This window comes from Zosterops lateralis (assembly GCF_965231275.1).
Source record: "Zosterops lateralis genome assembly, chromosome: 4".
Lineage (NCBI taxonomy): Eukaryota > Metazoa > Chordata > Aves > Passeriformes > Zosteropidae > Zosterops > Zosterops lateralis.
The window spans coordinates 2929207-2952107 of NC_139765.1; the positions used below are offsets into that span (position 1 = coordinate 2929207).

The window sequence follows — 22901 nt, forward strand, 5'->3', positions numbered from 1 at the left end:
GTGCAGGCACATCTTCACTGCTCTGTGAAAGGTGCACCTGTCCTAACAAATGCATTGCTTGGCAGAAGTGGGGACCACCATCCTCAGCACATCTCTGACACTGAATTTATTTGCTTTTAAAGCTTCCTCACATTAGGTACAGGTTGTCTTTGACGTAAAATTTTGAAACAGAAGTACTTATGGCATGAAAATAAAGATCCTCTTGAGCCAACTTGTGTGAAAATTGGACACAACCATTTCCCACCAACACAAGCTCCTCCAGGCTTTGAGGGCTGAATCTGCTGTGACATGAGGTGAAAGAAAGATTGTGACCAGAAAGGCAAAAGCCTAATTTTCTGTGTGAAGAACATCTTGAAATTGGAGAAGCTGTGACAATGCTTACACTTGCCAGACATTACCCTTGCTCTTGTGCCTTTGCTTACCTGTCCCAGCTCTTCCCCACCCCTCTCCATTATTTGAGGGCTTTGTTGTGCTCAGGTTCCTCTGCTAATCTCAGGAACCCAGCAGGAGGCAATTGGCTTTGGCTCCCATTACGTTTATCCTCTTACCATTGTTCTGCTAGGACAATCTAAAATGCAACTGAAGTCAATACTTTTCCTTTTTTTTTTTTTAAAGAAAATAAGTACTTTTATCAAGACATTGCCAGGATTTTATAAGCAAACGTATAATTTTCAAGTATCAATAATTTCCCAAGGCAAAGGCCAGCTGAGTTATTTGCTGCTATTATAGGAATAAACTGTGCTGCTTGGGGTAGGAGAAGCCATATATCAAGAGAAGCACATTAAAAGAAACTTCAGGCAGGTTTATTTGTTCTCCTACAAACATAAATATGTTTACTAGTCTGCACTCTGCTCAAGCCACTGTTTACAGAGCAACTCTGTAAGAGCAGCTTAACAGTCTGAGGAGAACATAATAAAGGCTTTAGCCTTTCTGGATCAAGAAAGGAATATTCCCTCTATCCTGAAATACATTTGATTTTTAGCCATATTTTTGAGAAAACTGCTCAGGTTGCTAAGGTGTTGTCTCTATCACCCTTCAGTAGGAGCTGCTAGTGAGACTTCTTGAAGGAACAAGGGACTAGTCTGGGTGAAAACATGCCTGGTGTTATTTGATGGTGCTGAAAGAGCAAGTACAACAACACAGTTTCAGTTTTCAGCTGCAAACTCAAATGCAGCACTTCCCTTCACTTCCCTTGGACCTGTGCATTCCCAGCTTGCTTCAAGCTCTTGCTGAAGTCCAGGGACCACTGAATGTACACAAGAATTGCTGTTCTCTGGCTCTGCCTCAAAGGCTTGCTTGAAAACCCTGCCCAGAAAGGCTGGTCTCCCTCCGAAAACACCAACACTGTGATTTGCAAACGTGCCCCAAAAATCCTCCACCCAGCAAAACTCCAGAAGACACTCCTCCATTCCACAGACTCAATATTTGAGCTTAGATTTTTAGGTTTTATTTCACCTGTCCTAACTAAGGCCAGAAGAAAGAGTAGAGGTTTGTAACATGGCTAATGTAAGAAAAATCACACTCCTCTGTCTCAATAGGTTGGGCTTTTATTCCTATTAGAAGAAAATAAACAAACCAGGGCATTTTGGAAAGGCCCAGGAACGTAGATGCAAGCACAGAAAAATGAAACTCTTGAATATTTGGGCTAGGGCTGTGATTTGATTGCAATTCTGTTTAGCACTCAGGGTAAAGGCTATCTGACCATAATCAGTGTGACTGAATGCCTGAGTGCAGTAATATGGCATTAATGTGGCACGGAGAATAGATATACACATATAGTCTTTCTCTGATTCTCTTTAAAAACAATTCCTATTGAATTACAGCTTTCAGCATGATTTATCAACAGATTATTGTTTGTGGAAGAATGCTACCTTCCTGCTCCAACTATTCCAAGGCTGACTCACATCCTGGTAATTCATTAATACATAACACGATCCCAGTCCAGTAAAGTGATTTCTGCGCTATACAAGTCATAAATCCTACAACATCAACTGAAAAATATATCTCAAATTCTCTTTCTAAACACTAATGGAACGTTTTGCTTGGCTTCCCACACACATCATCAAGAGGAGGAGGCCAGACAGAGCTGTAAAAAAGCAATTTGATGTTAAACTTTATAGAGTTTAACAGTGTAAGAGCTACCATACTGAATGAGACCTGAGGTCAAACTAATCTACTATCTAACTTCCAACAGTAGCCTGTGTCAGGAGCTTCATGGGAAAATAGGAGTGGAATAATCTGTCCCATCTGCCCTCTCCACATTAGGTCCAATTCTATTAGAAAGTGATTTAAAGCCTGGATTGTGAGGTTTAATCTGCTTCCAAAGAAGCAACAACCAAAGAACATTCCCCTTTAACTTATGAAAACACTGCTGCAGAGGAGGTGGTGGAGGGATGTGTTTGTTTTCATGTTTCAGCAGACTTAATTGCTACAACCAACACTGCAGATACTATCACTTGGCAAACGAACTTGTACTGGCTAAGAGCTGTTTTTACTTCATACCTGGGGCATTTATTGTTTCTGGGTATGATCCTGTAACCATTTTTTTTTTTTCTCCCAGAGGCAGACTGCACCAATATTCACAGTCTCACTGACACCCAGGGTAACAGAAGGGATTTGAGAAGTATTCCTTTCACTGACAGTGTAACATGTTGCTTACCCAGTGGAGTATTTTTTTAATCTCGATGCGAGAAGCAATATGGTGCTTGTCATAAGTGAGATATTTTTGTAAAGGCTCAGTGGTGCAGAACTCCACAGAGAAAATCTGCATAGGGAGTGAACACCATCAGTGACAGGGAAACCATCCTGAGTTTTTCTCTCTCTGAGCTACTCTGATTTCCGCAAGCAGCTCCCAGGATCTCCTCCAAGAGCATCAATGGCTGATTCTTGAGCTACACTGCCCTGGCTGCTGAACCAGCACTGTTGTCTATAGATGAAGAGTTCCCACAATTAAAACACACTCGGGCCAGACTCAGCTGCACTGGATGAAAATCAACCTGTAACAAGCCAATGTATTTTATATGTCAGGGCACATCTGTCTGATGGGGATGGGTATACAAGTGCATTTGCTTTTCTATGTATTTAATGGGGGAAGAAAAGGAAAGAGAGGGAGTAGACCAACAATGAAACTTTCCACCGCTTTTCACTGGAAAGTTGGCCAAACCATGTTGATAAACTGAATCTGAGGGGCCAGATGCTCCAGCCCTGACTTCTGTGCTCTGTGTTTTGTTATCTTGGTTGAGTGTTGTCCTGTATAAATCAATGCAAGGGGTGCATCCTAATCCTGGGACCTTTATCAGGTTGTGTCATTGGGACAAGGCTCCTTGTTTTGTTGGGTTATCTGATCAAATGTGAGTGACAAGTCACTGTCAGGTTACCCAGGGGTGCAAATCTCTTTGGCTATTCTTTATTTTTTTTCCTAATTTGGTTACTCTGTGTCAAAGATGGCTGGAGATTCAGACTGGTCCTGTACATCCACATCTTTCATCAATGGCTCCATACAGAAGAGTATAATGAGATCTTTGTAGCTAATCTTTAGGGGCTTCTTTAGGCCAAAAATAATTCCCACAAACACCTTCTCTATCTATCCTTCCCTGTATGATTAATCCCTCATTTCATACTGATTTTCAAAATGGAGATACCAAATCTTATCCTGGGAAGGCAAATAGTAGATATTTCATACAATAATTTAGAAGATGGACATTATGAGAGGTGATTACATACCCACTTAACAGGGCAAGGTTTCAAGACCAGGCTTGCAGGATTCTTGGATCACAGACAGCTACTGTGTTTTTCAAGGGGCTATTTTTCTTTCTGTCATTCTGGGATGAAAGAAGGTTTGTCCTGACACTAGGGAGTCAGGAGCATCCCTCTACTAACAGATATGAAGAGATATAAAAGAAAAAAACAAACCAAAAAAAGCAGGAAACGAAAAATCCAAGGTTTGAGGTGTATTGCACTGCAAAATACTGCCAGAGTTACCAAGGAAATTGCTTCAATATCTGCTCACAGCATCATTGCTCTAGGCCATTTCTCCCAGTCACTCCACTCCATGAGCATCAAGTCTGGAGGAACATTGTCTGTGAAAGTACAAATATCAGATATGATGCTGTAAATGCTCATGTCTTGTAGTGAGAGGGAAAAACCACCTCAAATCAGCTGTACTTGGACCTCCACCAGAGAGTTTTGTGGGTATCCAAATATAGCAAAAAGCACCCATAGAAAACCACTAGAGGGAAAATTCAATTATTCATGAAGCAATGGGGGAAATTCTGTTTGGGATTTCCTACTGTAGAAAGATGCATCACTGAATCTCCTTTGGACAGACAACAGCAGACTGAGAGACCCTCTGCTCCAGTGCCTGCCTGCAAAAGGGCCAATTACATTTGTTTAAAATCTAGTAGGAAGGTAGTAAATAACCAACAGTCAATACCTCAAAGTAAATAAAAAATGCTGTCAGCTATGGCTGTAAAGGAGACTCAAAAAAAAGCCAGGTGGCCAATGCAGGTACTCCACATGCCCTGGAGGGATGTTCCCTGTTCCCTCATGGACAGTCACCTCCTTTTATTACAGTGGCTGTATCAATTCTAATGGTTGGTGAGAAGGCAACTTGAGCAGACTTTATCACATCTGTGATATCACCAAACTCTCCTGAAAGCCTGCTCTGGAGGCTCTAAGTGGACCAGAATGATGCAAACGCCTTGAGCTTTTGCCCCCTTGCAAAAGTTTAAATTCCTCAGTGTAGGAGGAGTTGTCTCTAGTTTGAACTGAGGGGCAGAGGGTGAATGTGGATTTAGCAGCCCAAAATATTACATGTTGATCAATGGATGTTCCCATTAAAAGCATTTTTTTTTTTTCCTCAAGATAAGGCACCTTTCTATCTCTACCACTCCCTGGAGAGATTTGTAACAAATCTGTGTGTGCTGACTCTCACTGTCTTGCTCTGCAAAAAGCAATGCCTAGAGCAGGACGAGAAAATTCCTGACGACAGAATTTCACACATTTTTTCTGGGTGTTTAATGAAGCCTGAACTTGAGTGGAGCAGAGAGACTGCTTATTGTTGATTTTTTTTTTTTTTTTTTTTTTTTCCGAGATCACTGCACAACAAACAGAAACTGAATAAGCAATTAAGTTAACTGGCTCTAAAACTCGTACTGGCTGAGGATTAAGGTAATTATGTCTGAGCTTACACACATTCATTGCAGCTTTATTTCACTGCAGCCAGTCTTGCCTGCTTGCTTGTTGCTGATGTCATTCTAGAGCTGATCTGAGTTGTTGTTCTTCTATTAATTACCAAAAAGGTTACAAACACAAGCTCTCCTTGCTATAAATATAACTGTGCTATTTTTATTACATGTTCAAAGGAGATGCAGACCCTCTTTTGATAGGTTTGTACAAACAGATCCAACTGTTTCTTCCTGCACCAAAGTATTTACAATACCTTATACTTTAAGGATCAATTAAAGCAATGCACAATAGATGGGTTTGGTATTGTCATACAGTGATTTCCCTGTCAAAGAGGGAAAAAAATCTATTTTTAAGTCTGAGAGAAAAAAAAAAGAGACTCTGGGAAAACAGTATCAGTCTCCACAATATTACTGGCAGGGAGCTATGGATTCTTCACCTTCTGGGTAACAAATAAGTTTCCTTTTAAATGGCTGGAATGCAGGGGAGGGGAAAGGAAGGGAACCCCCCCACATTCTCCCTGTCTAACAAGGAGCCACAGCGTGAGAACCACTCCCTAGCAGAAATAATCTGTGATTGACAATGGTTTTCTTTGCAGCCAGAGCTAAAAATGGTTGAGCTGTAACCAGACAAATGCAGAACATTTTAAGGCCCTTTCCAAAGGCAAGGGCTGCTTATACAGGCACTCAAAATGCACCAAGAGAGCACCAAGCAAACACCAAGGAATTCTTATATCAGGATACGAGCACAAACACAAGAGAAAAGAATACCTCGTTATGGGCAAATGAGCAGGGGCAGATTTACAAAAATTGGAGATTTATTCTCTGGGCAGTCCAGGCATTTATATGAGTGACTTTAGGCAAGCTGTTGTATTTGGTTTCACCCTTCCTGCCTAAAAACTGAAAGAGAAATGCTCTCCTCTTCACAGAGAGCCTGAATGTGGGGAAGGCACTTGGTACAACCAGGGTGGGAGCTCTGCAAACAACCAGAACAAAGTCTGCCACTGATACAATTTCCCTGTAATCTCAAAGTCAGCTCTGAGGTCTACAATGAAAGGACATGAAGGAAATTAGGTGAGGTGGGACAACTTCAGAATTTCACTGGGAATATGAAGGAATATTTTATACTGAAATATGTAGAATTGCCTTGTGCTGGTATTAATGATGAATGCATTTGGAGATGAATGCTCTATACACTGGGGAGACCACCTGAACTAAATAGGACCCAGTCCCAAACAATGCAGACTTCTAAGGTCCTAAATGAGAGTTTTGTAAACATGTTGATTAGTAACTGAAAGAAATCTTTATTTAAAAAAAAATGAAAACCAGAAGAGAAGGCCAATGTTGACAGAAAGATCATAAATCATGGAAACTCTATTATGAATCAAAACAACAGATGTAACATGAACAACAGCATCTTTTATAAACAGAAATTAGACTGTTCTGTTTCACTCATTGGAAAGGCCAATATGCCTAAAATAAATTTCCCTGAATATCTCTCATTTATGTTTTACGGTCAGTGTTGCCCAGCTGTTACAAAAAACAAAATGTGGATGATTTATATCCCAGAAGAGTTGCTAACCCCAAAACCACATTTTCCTGATGGACCTCACATTAATAACTGCAACCACTTCCCCTGACTATATTCAGGGAAGAATATTCTATATTCTCATAGTGGAAGAAGCAAAGTGCAGGTGATTCATCCATCAGTGATTTCTTGCTTTACATTCAGTTTCCTTCTCTTTTTATTAACAGGCTAATACTGACTGCATGAGCCACCAATTATCACCTGGAGCACCAGACAGGGAATAAATTATCACAGTGATCTCTCCACAAAGCAGGCATCCCACCATGTTTGCTGGGGCCAAAAAACTTCAGACTTTAAACAGGAAATGACTTTGTCTTCCCCATTTCATGGTATGAAGAACCAGAGTTTCTGGGATGGAGGAACTTGTCCAGCCCAAAAACTCTCTGGGCTTGCACAAATCTATCAGTTACAGCAACAGGTAAAAGTATCATGTAGAGGCAAGAGTGAGTACCTGCCCTTCCTCACTGACAATGGGAAAAGCAGGATGGCCAGATCATGGTTATAGTTCCATGTCTGATCACATAAAGGAGAGAAGATCAGCTCCTGCTTCAGTCCTTGCATGGTGTGTATTGTTACCAGCAATTCTCATTCTGGAGCTCTAGCATATGAACAAACAAAACTCACTTGAACAGCATTTACAGAGCTGCTTCTACATTCTCACTGTCATCACAGAAACCTGATTATTTACAGGGAGCTTTTACAGCCTACTATTAATCCTCTGCATAATGAACAAATAAATTCCGCACCAGCTCTTGCCTAACTTTTCTTGAGTTTTTTCCTGGTGTAATAACAATTAGTTCAATGGTGAAACCTCTGACTGATACCACAGTGAGAACATGCCATCACACATGAAATTAATGAACAAGGTCTTCCCAATCATCCCGAAATATATCATGAAGGGAACGTTTCTTTTTAATATTCTGGCTTTAGCAGATAAATCAAAACCTGGCAACTTCTCCATATCTGACATGATCCTACAGTGTTATTTCTGCTGAATTGTGTGGCATGAGCTGTGCTAATTTCAGCTCTTTCCATTCTGTCCAGCTCAAAACCAACCTTTCACTAACTCCTTTGTGTCTAATCACACAGTCAGGCTGGAGGTGGCTTCTCAAATGATGGATGGAAGTATCAGTGAGAAGCAATGGAAAAATTCTGAATGACACACACATCTTCAGATCGGGGTTTCTCAAACAAAAAAAATCTAAAATACTAATGCTTTTTTCGGACTTCATGACTTTTACTTATTCAAAACCCATAAAGATAATGATGTATTAATAAAATGATGTTTTCCACACAAAATTTTAATTGAACACATCATCCTTCCCTTTCTCGCTCTATTGATGCACACTCATTTTTCCAGCCTTTTCTATGAGTTTTTTAAAAAGTAAAGCCACAGAGTTTCAACGCCAGTTCTCCAAAGGTACATGGTCAGCACTTGGAAATGGTTATGCACTTAATAAGTCACAGAATACATAACATCAGATGACTTAGGTAACAAATCATGACACGCACAGCAAATGAAATAAAACACGCTTCATTTGAATTCCTACAAAACGCCACCATTATCCTTTTACAAACAGTTCCTCTCAGGCAAAGGTGAGCTCACAAATTAAACCCTTTTTTTTTTTCAGTTCAAATCTTGCAAATGCTGTATTACAGTCTGCTACTCTAAATGACTTTGGTCTAAACAAGATAAGCCTCTGTCTCATTCAGATCATAGCAAATGAGAGGATTTGAACATAAGACCTTTTGCCCGAGGCTATTCCACTACTGCCACTTGGATTTTTACACTTCAACAGGACAGTGGCATTCCTACCACTGAAAACATTGAAACAAGAAATTTCCAATAATCTCCTAATCCCAGCTCAGAAAACAGAAAATCTCACAGGTGTTTTCTAACCTTACAACAGAACAATTAAAACCTGCAGTACAAATGACTTAAGTATAACAACAACAACAACAATAACAAATCCACTGGAAGAAAAACGTTCTCATTATATGAAGAGTAAGTTTAATGAGGTATTACCTTGGCAGGTCCTTTCATCTGTGAGCAGTTTATAGCCCTTCTGGCAGCTGCACTCAAAGCTGCCGACCGTGTTTCGACAGAAATGGTCACAGCCACCGTTGTTCACCAAACACTCATCGATATCTGCAAAGAATAAAGAATAAACAGTGAAGATTTAGTTCATGGCAGCAAAAAAACCCTAGTTTGTGGCAGCAATTTCAGTTGTTCAGGGCAGGAATACAGGACTCAGGAGGCTGCTGTCCCTGTCAGGAACCAGGCTGGTAAGTTGTGTCCCTTCCCAGATCCATCTTCCAAGGGTTACAAGGAGAGCTATGGGCTGAGCTGTTCAGGACACAGAAGGGTTTCTCTCAGAACTGGAACCAACAGATGACCCAAGCTGAGGTATTTTGGTCTTAGGGAACATTCAGAGAAGCTTCTCTGCAGGTGGAAGGCTCTGCATGAAAGCAAACTTCAACCTGTGAAGGACGTGAATCGTTTGACCTTATACAGGAACTATCAAAACACAAAAATACACAAAAAATTGAAGTAATAACAAACATGAAGTAAAAGATACTTGAATTCTGAAGAAATACTTCCATCATCCTTACACCAACAAATGCAAGGATATATTTTTAGGGAATGAGCATTATATGCTATTTTGCTCATTATTCAGTGACAGAGTGTCATCCATTTTCACAGATCAAACTTGGGGTAGCAGAAAAGGAATTAACTGTGAGTGCCTGTGAAGTGTTGCTTTTTCAGTTACTCTGAAGAGAGAGCACCTATTGCCTTTATTTGAAAGCCACATATATATATATATATATATATGTATGTATGTATGTATGTATGTATGGAGGACAAGATCAATGGCTTTTACTTCAAATAGTGATTACAAAGTGGACTGATGAACTTGGAAGACCTCTGCTCTGAATTTCATTCTGATGATTCTATTTCCCACTCCTTTTAATTCCTCCCAAAGGTCTTGAAGAACTGGAATGACCAATCCCCTTTTCCAATCCATAAAGTTTGTGAAGTATATAACAGGCCACAAAATACAGGGCATCTTTCCATCCTCCCCCAATTATAAAACCATGGATCCATGTTTATTTGAAAATGGAAAAAAAAAAGTAGTTTTATTATTCAGGAGAAGAACAGTGACAAAAAATAGCTCTTTTTATGCAGTGAAGAAGTTGTATGACATTGAACCTTGGCTGCCCATTTCTAGAATTGAAAAAAAGATCTTTCAAGGAACTAAATGGAGAGTGATGTTTCCTTTTGAAAAACTTCTTGCTGTAAGATCTTTGAAACTTTGAGCTAACAGCTGGCTTTTTAAGGAGCAAATCTTGCAAAATGCAAATCTAGATGCCAAAAGGTCTAATATATGAAGATGGACATTTATCAAAACCTGCAAGATGATGGTGAATGAAGGGCATGCTTTAAAAATTATTAGAATTTAGGAGGATTCTTAGTGAAAGTAATTCATTAACTTTTGGAAACATATTATTCCAATATGGGAAAGTGGCATAGTGCTTACCACATTTCTGCATGTAAAATATAAACAGAAGCAAGAGGAGTGAGGTGGTAAATCTAAAAATTTGAACAGCTGAGAGTCAAATTCAGCCATCATTTCTAAACAGCACTTTGCTGCACACACACTGACAGAAATATGTCCAAGGATCAAATAAGCAAGAACAACATATATTGGTATAAAAGTTTTCTTATGAGTTGCACTTATGGCACAGAGATGGGAAATTTGTTTTCAGACCCTCTGAACTAATTAATACTGCTGCTTATTACTTCTGTGTCTGGCTCTGCAGAGGAGCGACTTTTGCTTTCAACCCAATTAAAAGAATGAGGGTGAATTGTAGGCAGCAGCTGTGGAATGCCCTGAATGCTTTGTGCAAAACCAGCTCAAATCTTTTGTGTCTCAGGTAACAAAGTTCTCAGAGTGCCCCAGAATCAGGAGTCTGTTTGCTGTCTGTGGTGCTCCAGTTCTGGCATTTGGCTGGCCTATAACAGATAACCCTGAACTCCCAACCTGACAGATCTGGTGAGGAACACACTGAGGGTCACTCTGTGTAACACCACGAGGCTGGAGGCAGCAACTCTTTTGGTTTCAGCTGTGATCATCTGCATAAGTCAAGACTGGCAGTGGAAAGACAGGAATTTTTGGCCCAATTCCTGCAGCCTGGCATTTCCTTCTGTAGAAATGATTCCTCCCAGCTCCCTAATGTGCAACTGGGACTGTGGTGTGGGTGTTGGGATGGATCCCATCCTTTTGCAGAGCACAGGTGTACCTAACTACAGTTTAGCTTGCCCTGACAAAACCATTTGTGGGACAAATGGAATTGAGAATTAAAATTACTAATAAGTTATGCATTGTAAACACACAGAACAGTCATCCATCATGGAGAAAGTATCTTGTACTCGTGATAAGAACAACATGACCTTTGGGCTACTCTGCTGCCTGAGACTGCTTGAAGTAGAAATTACTTGCAGCCTGTCAAACATCATTCTGGAGTAACGATTGATGTTTTAAATGATGGCCCCGAGATTTCACGTGTTAAATTCCAAATTCCAGTCTCTTTTCTGCGTCTCTCGTAACCATAAGGGGCAAAAATGAAACCCTGCTGGCATCAGAGTGTTGATTTTAGGCTGTTAATAACTGTAATTCCACTGACAATGCAGCATATTAGCTTTACACCAGCAATTCTTTGGAATAATTCTGAACCAGGATCTGGGTAAAACCTGGGAGAGTCCACAGGAAAAGAAAGTATTTATCCATTTCTTCTAACTGGAAAACATGACATGACCTTCTGAAACAGGGACCATCAAAACAGAATGGAGGTCAAAACTGTTAGCTGCAAAAACATTCTAAATAACATAAACAGTGCCAACATCTCTGCTTTCACTGTATTTCTTTCCATGGCCATAGCGAGACTGACAAGGCATGTAAAAATTATTTCACTCTGTGGAGAGCAGCACATTGCTGCATTTCACTTGGAAATGTATGTATCCAACTGTATGTATCATGTCTAACTGGTTCAGAGAAATTACAAAAAGTCTGTAGACCCACTATTTTTCTTTCCTTGGCTATAAATAATTTGTGTTATGAGCCATGTAAAAATAAATTATTCCACTGTTTGAGAAGGTGAGGCCCCATTTATCTTTAAACTCTCTGCTACCCAACTTTATCAAGTGCCTCTTTGAACTTCACACAGGGTAAGAAGTCTGTTGGGCAAAAATACACAGTGGAAACCCAATGGTGCTGTCCCTACCAGCTTTGACATTATTTAGTCAAATATTATTCCCCTACTACTGTTGGGACTGTCTGTGGAGCAGCCATAAACCTGCCACCTTCAAACATAGTTCTCAAGTGGCTCCTTAAGATGCAGGTTGCAGAAAAATAGCTCCAGCTTCCCACAGGCTCTGCTCCCCTTTGTCCTCAGACATGCAAAAGGATGTAAAGAACTGTGTTTCTTCCATGGGAGTTGTACATAAAATGGCCTGATGATACTGTGAGAGTAATTTCAGACTGGGAGATCAGATGGGCTTCCAGTGCATTGGGAATAAAATCCCAAGGGATCTCTCCCAGTGCAGTAAGTCAATATTGTTAAATGATAACTTGCTTATACAAGCTGATGATGTGCTACAAAACACCAAAATGGGACACATGCAGATATGAAAATACCTGGCCAGTGAGAAACCACAGAAGAACTGAAAATGCTGGTCAAAACTGTCAGGTGAAGTTATGGTGGAACAAGAAACTCAGCACTCAAGCCTCCTGTTGGCTCTGAAAATGGTTCATTCAATTCCCCAGCAATTAAATACAAACAAAAACAAAGATAAGATTTCCAACAAGGAAGCTAATGCCTTCTTTAAAGCTGTAATATCTGAAGGAAAAAAAAACCCCAACTGCAAATATTTGTCTGGAGATGGAGCTCAGCAACACCATCCCAAAACCATCCACGTGAACCCAGACACAAACCCTGGGTTTGTAAATATAATATAATGTAATATAATAATAATAGATTATCCTATTTTTTTTCTGAAGATCTCAAAATATGAGGGAGGCAGCTTTAAATAAAAGCATAGAAATTCAGATGTTTTGTGCTAAGTTTCATGGCTACAATTTGACTGGGCTAAGCAGGCAGACTGTTATTTCCCTTTCCATGATCTTGTGAAGATTAACGGGAATGCCTTCTCCTGTTCCACTTGCACCTTTTTTAAGCTCTGCTCAGTGCAATCCACATTTGGAAGGAGCTGGTTCTGATCAGGGTGGATACATGCAACTTGTGTGTGCACATATAAACCCACAGAGATTTGCCTCGCTGGCACACAAGGCAGGGAACAAATTAAAAACTAGGGATTTTAGGTAACTTAGAACTTAACATTTCACATAAGCTGCTTAAAGGCAACTGAATGGGTAATCAACGTGCAATCTTCACTTAGCTGTTGGAACAATGATGGAGGTGGAGATTTCCAAAGCCTCACCACAGCGGAAGTGAGGATCCTCCTTTCAATGGCTGGACAAATATTTGAACTGATTGTGTCTGTCTAATCCTTTGCAGATTTAAAATGCTACCTAGCTCCAGGAAAATAATATACCCCCCAGATCTACCTAAAACAATTACTGAAACCTTCTTGTTTTTAATAATGAAAGAGAGTGTGTTGGAATTAATAATGTTTTTACCAGTGTACATCAATATAAATATATTTTCTGCAAGGTGGGCAGGTTTGCTAGTTCTGTTTTTTCCCTGATTTCCTAATTTCCCTGTGCTTTCCTTCCCTTGCTCTTTCTCACGGTTTTACAAATCAATTGTCCCCTAAAAACTGGAACTAATGTTGCCTTGTAGACACAGATATGAGTTCCTGATGCACAAACACCACAAAATACTTTAATTAAGCAGCCACAAAACTTTTCAGCCCCACGCCAGAGGTGGGGAAATAGAGGAACAGAAAAAATAACTAACTCATCCACACTTGAATCCAAACTCAGCAGGTTACCCTGGGGTGCCAATCAGCACCCTGTCCTATGTTACAAATTAATTACAGAGGCACCAATGCTCAGGCTGAAATTATTTTGATATTTGCCCTGCCACTTCTCAATAAAACTTGTAAACTCAGGATGAACATAAGCAGAAGCTACCAGGCTCCACTGGCAATACTCTAAATGTGATATTGCATCTTAAATGAGGCATGCCAGGGATACCTCATTAAGGTAGAGAGATGATTTCATATCTCCAGATTCACTGGATCAGTGCCACTATGAGAAAATCTAAACCAAAGTAGGACACAGGCTCTGCTGGTTCCATCCACAAGCATCAAGCCAGCTGTTGTGTGGTTAGTTTCCAGGGAGTTGTAAGTCCTAGTTCCAGTTTTACAACGGATTTATCCAGCATTTGGGAAAGGTGTAACACTTCCCTGCTTTACTTCATTTGTAAAATTGGGGGTTGGCAATTATCACTTGTTTTTTTCAGGACCAATTCTTTAAAATGCACAATTATGGAACAAGATGTTATGAATCCATGTCATTTGCTGTCTGTCAAAATTTTTAAGTCAAATTATAATTGTTTTAAATTTTTTAGTCTGGGCTTCAGAATGGTTTGATCCAGCAGGAGGTTCCATGCTGGGAGTGCTTTGCACTGGAAGATTCTGTAAATGTCTGCAGGACTTTTAGGGTCATGTTTACTTTATGGGGTAAAATTGCTGTTCCACCCCACCACCTCAAAAAACCCAGTTCATTGCCTCTTGCACGTTTCAGGGAGGAATAATTCTATTTATGCAGTGCCATGCACTTTAGGATTTCAAAGGCCAGCAGCTTATTATCTTCATGAAATTAAACCTACACTTCTGCAGGGGAGATACATTTAATTAATTCTTTAACAAATATGAAACTGAGGCAGGTGGGATAGTGTGCAACTTGCCTGCATCAGATAGCTACAAAATGAAATAAAGCATATATTATAGCACCTCTAATTTGAGTTCTGTGCTTCAACAACATCCTCATTTTCCCTCCCACAGTGCTAATTAACTGTAAAGTATGATAGTCATTACTGAACTGAAGTTCCACTAAGTAGCAAATGAAGATTCTCTGTTTAATTAGCTTTATAGCTAGGTTGTGGGACAAGGCATTTTCCTAATTAACAGGATTAAATCTAGACTGGGCAGACAGGAATGAATGTAATTAAAATTTAATCTCCCTCATCCTGAAAACAGGGCTGCCCACAAAACAGAGAGCTTTGTGTAAACGCTCTTAGAGCATGGAAAGGTTGAGGCAGGTTTCAACACATTTCCCTCATGTCACTTTCTCAATTTTCACCTGTTATCTTCGCAATTTCACGAAGAAACCTGTCTTCCAACACAGATGGTAATCTGTCACATATGGATTTAGGTGTCAGCTATTCTCCTCCAGGACATATCCACTCTGACATTATCCACCAACCAATCAATAAAAGAGTCTGCCAGGCTGCCAAGAGATCAATCACCTTGTAAAACAAACATTATGTCCCATTATTTTCTTATTACAGTTAATTAGATTTATAAAACACAAAAACCTTTCGCAGGTGAAAAAACTCAGCAATGCTGTCATGATAGGTTAGGCCCAGATTTCTCATCTGTAAAAGGGAAGGGATTTACTAAATCTAACGTGAAAAGAAAGGATTTTCATTTAAATTTTTTTTGCTGAACACTGAATTCTTTTCTAACCTTAAAAACATGTCAGTGCAGTGCCACGAACCCAAACAGTGCGAGCTGTCTGAGGCTGTGACACCAGAATGTGAAGGGGACTGGAGACATAAAGATACAGACTGATAGTCTTTTTACTGTCTGGGCTGAGCTAAATGCTAAAACCACCCCTCCCCACCACCCAACCCCCCTGCCAGAAGCAAAGATAAACCTCACAGGAATTCCAGGAAATAAAACTAGTTTTCCTCCTCCTGTAACATCTTATCCATCAAAATGCTTTTGTCAATCAAAATGTTTTTTATAAAACACTGGAGAAAAAGGAGAATTAAGCATGCTGTTAAATCTCCCATGTGTGCTTGGGGACACTCAAGAACATCTTGGTTTTTTTCATAGAAAAATGTGAAAAATACAGGACTTCAAATTCAAATTCTTCAAATTCTGGCTGTACCTGTGGCTGCATTGAGTGAGTAACAGGCTATGGGTAAAACAGTGGGAGAGAACATTGAGCTGACTGCTGACCTACCTTAATTTTTCACACAGCCACTACCACCAAAATAATTCCATGTACAACATAATTACTGACACAGCCACTACCACCAAAATAATTCCATGTACAACGTAATTACTCACACAGCCACTACCACTAGAATAACTCTATGTTAATATTAATACACATGACTCTATGTGTAATGTTTAGGCAGCAGGAGCTGAGGCAGAAAGAACTAAATGGGTTGCTGCAGGTTAATAACAAGAATAAAAAAGAGTTAATTAAGTGTTTCTTAAGGAGTAAATCAGACAGAACTGTGGGGCTGACATTTTCTCTGGGCTAGGTGTCACTAAAAAAAAAGACCTGGCTCTTAGTGTATTTAATTTTTGCATATAGCCTGAATGAAGAGCAAATTGGAATTATTAACTGCTTTGGAAAGCCCCGTGCCTATTTCCAAGAATCTCAGTTTGCTTCTAGAAAGTGTTTGTTCAATTAAATAAAATTGGTATTAAGGGCAGTTAAAGGTACTGATGGTCCCTTCTAAAATCCCAGTGAAATTGTGCTGGCTTTCCTGGGATAAATAAAGCTACTCCTTCTGAAATGGGCACTTGAATACAATCAGCCCATGATAATTTAAATAGCTCTTAATGAAATCAAAGAAATTTGGATGCTGAGCAAAAATTAACCCTCCATAAGTTTTTGAAGACACTGCTTCAACCAGCCAGGGATCTAAACTCTACCAGGGAAGACAGATCCATCACTGAGAGCAGGACTTAGTCACAGCAGAAACAAAAAAAGCTGTATTTTATAATAAAAGAATGAAAAAAAAATACTATAAGTTTTGAATGTTGCCAGTTATGATTATGTGAGCAGTCAACTCCCAAGTAACAGAAAACACAGCACACTTTTCCATAATATACTGTGGTTGTTGATCCTCAGGGGGCTTTATATTGTTGAACAAATGCAAGGTCTTTTCAACAACTGAAATGCAAAATATGACCCTCTGAAGCATTAATTTAAAGGATTTGGCATTTTCAAAGGGGAGGTTCACGAAGACAAATAACAACTGCAAGTTTCTAGGGAACAGGGATATTGCCTAGTCATGAAAAAAACCCCCCTAACTTAGTACACATGAATTTATTTTGTGGGGATAGATGGAACCCTTGGGAGGGAATGAAACAGAATGAGTTACGTGGCAGCTGACCCAAAGTCTGCAATTTTTTAATGGAAGATAATTTGTTATATTATATTTGTCTGTCATGAACGTGTCTACAGCAGACAAATGAATTGTATCTCTTTAAGCCAAAAAACCCCCAAACCCAAAGCCCAGCTGAAAACCTAAAAGAAAAAAAAATTCTCTTAAAAATAGGGAAGGGGCAGTGAAAGTTTCACACATATTGTGGATTAGATAAATTTGCAGCAGCAGTTAGAAGGATTCTGCTCTCCATACTCTCTCTCTTTTTTTTTCTCATTCAATTTTCTTTCTGAAAAATTTCAACTTTGTGGATATCTAAACTTTGCATTTCCTTTCACTTTAAAAAAATAAATAATGGGTTTATCATTTGATTTTTCATCACTGAGGTCTGAAATTTTCAACTGTCTCTTGGAAAGTCTGAATCAATTATGCCTCTAAATCAAACAGTCACATACATATTCCTCAGTGAGTGACCAATTGCTCTTTTTTCTGATTCCTCACACAAGTGGCTTCTGACCACTATCACCACCTACCACCAAGAGTTTTCCATCTTTTCCTTCCTCAAGTCCAACTCATTAATTCACTTTCTGCAGATTTTTCCCTCTCCAACATCTCTTCCACTAGTTCCATGGTTTATGTTTAGTTATGAACTCTTCTGAGCCTTCTCAGTCACTCTATCACCTCTCTTATCAACAACAGTCAGCTCCCTGTTTGCTCTAAAAAAAATGGGGAAAAAAATAGAAAATCTAGTTTTGAGTCACTTCCCAGCCTTAGCAAGTCTTGAAACAGCTGTTGCCAGGGCAGCAGTGCTGGCTGTGGTTGTGATTCTCTCACTGGACATCACACAGAGCTTTTTCTACTGAGCTGCCACAGCTGCCTGCAGGATGCTGCTCTGTTTTCCTCACAGTGGATTGATCTTGGATGTTTTTTGCCTTGAGACCTGGATGACATCGATGGAATAGCAGAAAATGACTGCAGCCTCAGCAAAAAGGCCTCAATGTTTGCTTCTTTAATCCACATTTAGGTAATTTTTTAAAAAATGCTTTTGTAGCTACCTGGGAACTCATGGTCTCTCACCCAATTTACCGGTCTTATCCACCTCTTCTAAAACAAACATCTCTTCTGATAAACTGAACTTGGTTATTGTTCTCCCACTGCTTACTCAGTTATTCCCTCTCTCACTCCTGATCTTTTTGGTGGTTGATTTTGGACACAGATGGTCCCTCATCTCACTTAGAGTCCTATCAAACCAACAAACAAAAACAAAAAAACGCCAAAACTGAAAAAAATCAAGGCACTCTGATTCCTCTGGATGTTTTTCAGAGGGAGGAACACTGAAGAAAAACAGAATTTGTCCTGCACTGATTTTCACATCAGAATGGTCAACACAGACCTCTTTGCACCACTATATTAACACTTTTTCTTATATTTTCTTCCTATTTTGAGCTCCAGGAGAGGCCCTGTATTCCTTGTTAGACTCTGGGGGGAAGTGGAAAGGCTAACCCAGTTCAGGGATATTGTCAAGGCAAGTCAAGTGGGTACCTACAGGTTGGGATTAAACTCCTTCCATGTCCTCAGGAGCATGTTATTGCAATAAAATATGAGTTCAGAGGGTGCCAGCTGTTCCATGTTATTTCCCAATGCACATCTCTTTAAGCTTGTACAAATAGGAGGTAGCTGAGCCATATAATGTCAGACCTCTAATCCCATCAGGAATTACTAAAGGCTGATGTGCATTTTTCCCTTGGGGTCACCTATTCTTCTGACTATATTCTAGAATGCAGCTCACTGAGGGATTCCTTGGAGAAGTGAATGGCATGAGGTGGAAAATTGAATTTGATGCCCCCTGAGGGCTGATGCACAGGAGGGAGGATGGAGATTCTACAACTGTGGCTTTGGGGATCAAATGAAGAGTCACAGAAGGTGGGGTCTACAGAAAGGCCTGAAGATTTGTTGTAAAAATGAAACAGCAATTTTCAGCGCCTTTTCTACTGAGGTTCTTGACTTGAAATCCCCATGAGCATTCACTTTTTTGAAATGTCTGAGAAATTTTCCCCTAAAAAGTCAGAAGCCTATCTGACTTATTACTTTAAAACATTTGTACTACTTGCCATTCCCAAGAATATGGTTAAAGTGCTTTATGTGCTCGGGTCAACTCCTTCATAGAGAGTCTGAGCACTCAGTGTACCTCAATCTCATTCCACTTGCACAGTTGGGCATTTTTTCCCCAGCAGAATAAGTTAAAATATGCTGAGAGTGATCATGTCTTTCCTCTTGGTACTTTTGACAGACCCTAAGCAATGTGCACACCGTGGCTGTGGGATATCCCAGAGTGATCCAGCCTGGATAACTTCATTTATGTGCAGCAAGCAAAGGGATGCTGGTCATCAGCTTAAAGGAAAAGCTCACTCCTTGTCACTGTGCCTTTGACTAAAGGACCATTTCCCATGTGCTCCTTTCCAAACCAAATGATGAAAACAAGGTGATATTTCAACAGAATGCCACAAAATTCAATGTGTTTCTACACCACATTTCTCTGCCATGAAGCACTGACGTTATGAACCAGAATCAAATGTGAAAGTGCAATCACTTTATTAACTACCTCAATTCTCTCTAAGGTAAGACACATAAGTAGATGGCCATGGTGCAATAATCAAGAAAAATGTAATCAGAAAAAAAGGCATAAGACAAGCAGGTCTTTGCCCTTTCTGGCTTTGCCAGATGTTCTCTTCCAAAACCCACTGCTGCTTATAATTTTGAAGCTGACATTTATGGTGCCATTTGCTGGTACCACAGAACTCTGGCTGCAGAGATGGTGATGACTCTAAGCAACTTCTTTCATTTGAGTTTATTATTTCACAACATTTGCATGTATGTCTTTTCCTTTTTTTTTTTTTTTTTATTTTTTTAATTATTATTTTTTGGAGAAAGCACTGGAAAATGGTAATGGCTTGTGACAGCTAATGGCTCATAATGCTCATGTTCCTCAAAAACCCTGTGTGTCTATGTGGATGGAGCTGAAATGACCTGTCCACATGTGCTGAAAAAAATAATTAATGTTGCTAGAGAAAGGTTCAGAAGGCCTGTAGGCTCCAAACCTACAGTCATGACTCTAAAGGCATTGAGATCTCTGCTCTTGTGAGAAGTGTGGTCATACAAGCCATGAAAGTTTTATCTGCCTTAGTGTAAACTTGACTGCTGAATACATTTTAGAGGTTTTCTTACTGTCTGATTTTTTTACTGACATATATAAAAAAAAAGGCCAAATGAATCAGGGATATTAATCAAATAAAACCTGAGTTTATCAAAGGTACTCCAACAGCAAAAATATTGCATTTAGGCAACAAATGAAAATTAAAAATACCACTCTGAAATTTACCTAATCAGTCACAGTGAAATAAAGGTATTATGATAATTCAGGCAAGCTAAGAGTGGATGTATGAGATTAACACCTATATCTTACTAATAATAAACAGTAAAAATAACCTGTGCTCTGTCTGGTGTACTTCTTTTAAAAAAAAGAGGAAACATTTTCAGTTTCGTATGAATTGATTGGGACTGACAAGATGCAATTTCTAAGTGCTTTAGTCGATTTAATCCAATTTAGAGTAAAAAAAAAAACTAAAACAAATTTTAAGTAATTTCGATTAATGGAAGTATGGAGGAAATCATAACTGTTCACAGATACTCTGAAGCCAGGAAATGAAGCCAAATTGGCCAGCTAAACTGTTCACTGGGAGCTTTTCACTTACTGTTAGTGTGTTCTGAATGAAAAGAGAGGAAAGCCTTCAGCATCTGAGTCATAATCTTATACCAAACTGATGTCAAGCCTTAATTTAAAGCATTTAATTTAATGAAACCTTTCAGTTCATATTTAACAAAACATGCCATACTTTGTTTCACTGGAAGTCATTCTCTAAAAAAAACTCTTTTCTCACAGAAACGATTCCATTTTCAAATTCAATTCACTTTCAGGGTTTCTTTTTTTTTGTGTACTCAGAATTGACTTAATACACATTTTCCTGCTCTAATAGGCTGCAATTAAGGAAGATTAAAAAAAATAATTACTATATCAAGCTAGCACAGCCAATGCAAAATTTCCCTCTTATTTCAAATAAACTTTGAAACGCAGTTCTTTGAAATTTTTTCATTAGTCTCTACACTCCTGATGCTTTTTTTTTTTTATTATTATTTTTTATTTTTTTTTCCTAGACTGGTTAATGATGAAGGAGGTTTCAGAGCTGAGTTCCTGGACAGATCATTCAGCACTCAGGCATTTCTGATACTCCCACTGCAGCACAGCCCAGGCATTTAAGCGGGTAAGTGCCACATTTCTTTGCTGCCTCCGAAGGCTGAAAGGATGGGAATATGCTCCTGTTTGGAGGAAGTGGAGAGCCCACCCCAGGGCTGGGTCACCATGACAATGAGACAGCAGGAAGGAGAAATGTTTGCCATGCAGGCACATAACCCCCGGCGTTACACCGCTCTAGTTAAATATGCCAGAGCCCTGAGAAGGGGCTTGGCTGGGTGTCACACAGCCAGGAAAACTCACCACCTCCAGCTGGGGATGTGGAGGGAATTCTCTGCCTCCTGCAAACATCTGTGAGGTCACCTGGGGCTTGGCACATACCTATTCCTGCATTTAGTCATATTAATCACATTGTGTGCTGGTGGCACATTATGGATGTGTAATAGCCCTGACAATTCCAGCACAGCTGGTTATCCCAAAAATCCTGTTGTCAGGGTCCTTCCCCTTAAAGATGGATTGTCACAACATGGAAATCAAATGGTGAAATGATGTAAAACAGGAAGTCAGCTGAACAAAATAATCCATGTCTTGCTATTACAAAACACCTGTGGGACAAAGTTAGGTAGCACTTTATGGATGTTTGCAAAAAACTCATAGTTGTGATATTGCTTTTGCTCAATGACCATTAAAAATCCAGTTTCTCTTGCTTAAAAATGTCATTTGCTGTGCCATTTGACTCCAGAAGCTCAGCAAGGGCTGCAGCCTGCACAGTTCCTCTATGTCTAGGTGCAGAGTGCTGGGAAGTTGCTTTATCCAGGCACAAGAGTTTCTTTATTAAGTTTCAGGGCAGAAATGGAGCATATATGTAATAGAAATGTATATATCATACATTTTACACTGTGCTAGAAGCTTGTGGCCCTTCCTCTTGCTCTGATTCATTTCTTAGGGAAGCCACAAAGGAAAGTGGCTTATATGTCTCTCAGATATCACCTTTTGCCTCATCCTCAGTCCTTCTCTACTTTAAGTCCTGAGAGAAGAATTCTCCCTGGCTCAGCTTGTCTCCTGTAGCTGCCCTGGGGAAAGTGAGCTCTTTATTGTTTGATCTAGTTTGGCAGATGGATTTAAACAATCTTCAGAAATCTGTGCTAAATCTAATCTAGTCTGACTTCACTCCTCTTCAACCCTACGAGTATTTTGCGAATGAGCCTCCTGCATTATCAAATCACCCGAGCTGTATTTTAATATAATTAAAATGCTGAACTGATGGATCTTCTCATTGAGGGCAGAATGGAGCTGGATCCATGAAAAGGTCACTCAGCAGGAAGGAGACAAGGAAACCAACAAACAAGGGAGCTGAGCACCACAGAACCCCTGATATGCAAAACACAGAGGATATTAAAAAGTGGGTAGGAGGTAATGAACAATAAGCATCTCAGGCCTCTACATCTTTTAATCTTCAGTCTCTCTTTCTGTCTGAATTGGCAGAATTCTGTGGGATAACTTGGTA

The 22901-nt window shown here is 39.6% G+C and overlaps 1 protein-coding gene across 1 annotated transcript in view; it reads right to left on the reverse strand.

Moving 5' to 3' along the window:
* SCUBE1 (signal peptide, CUB domain and EGF like domain containing 1) overlaps positions 1-22901 on the reverse strand; it is a 175619-nt gene that overhangs the window by 35420 nt on the left and 117298 nt on the right. The window contains exon 8 of the mRNA XM_083859333.1: positions 8798-8920. Coding sequence (XP_083715459.1) covers positions 8798-8920 — 123 coding nt within the window. The remainder of the gene's footprint in view (positions 1-8797; positions 8921-22901) is intronic.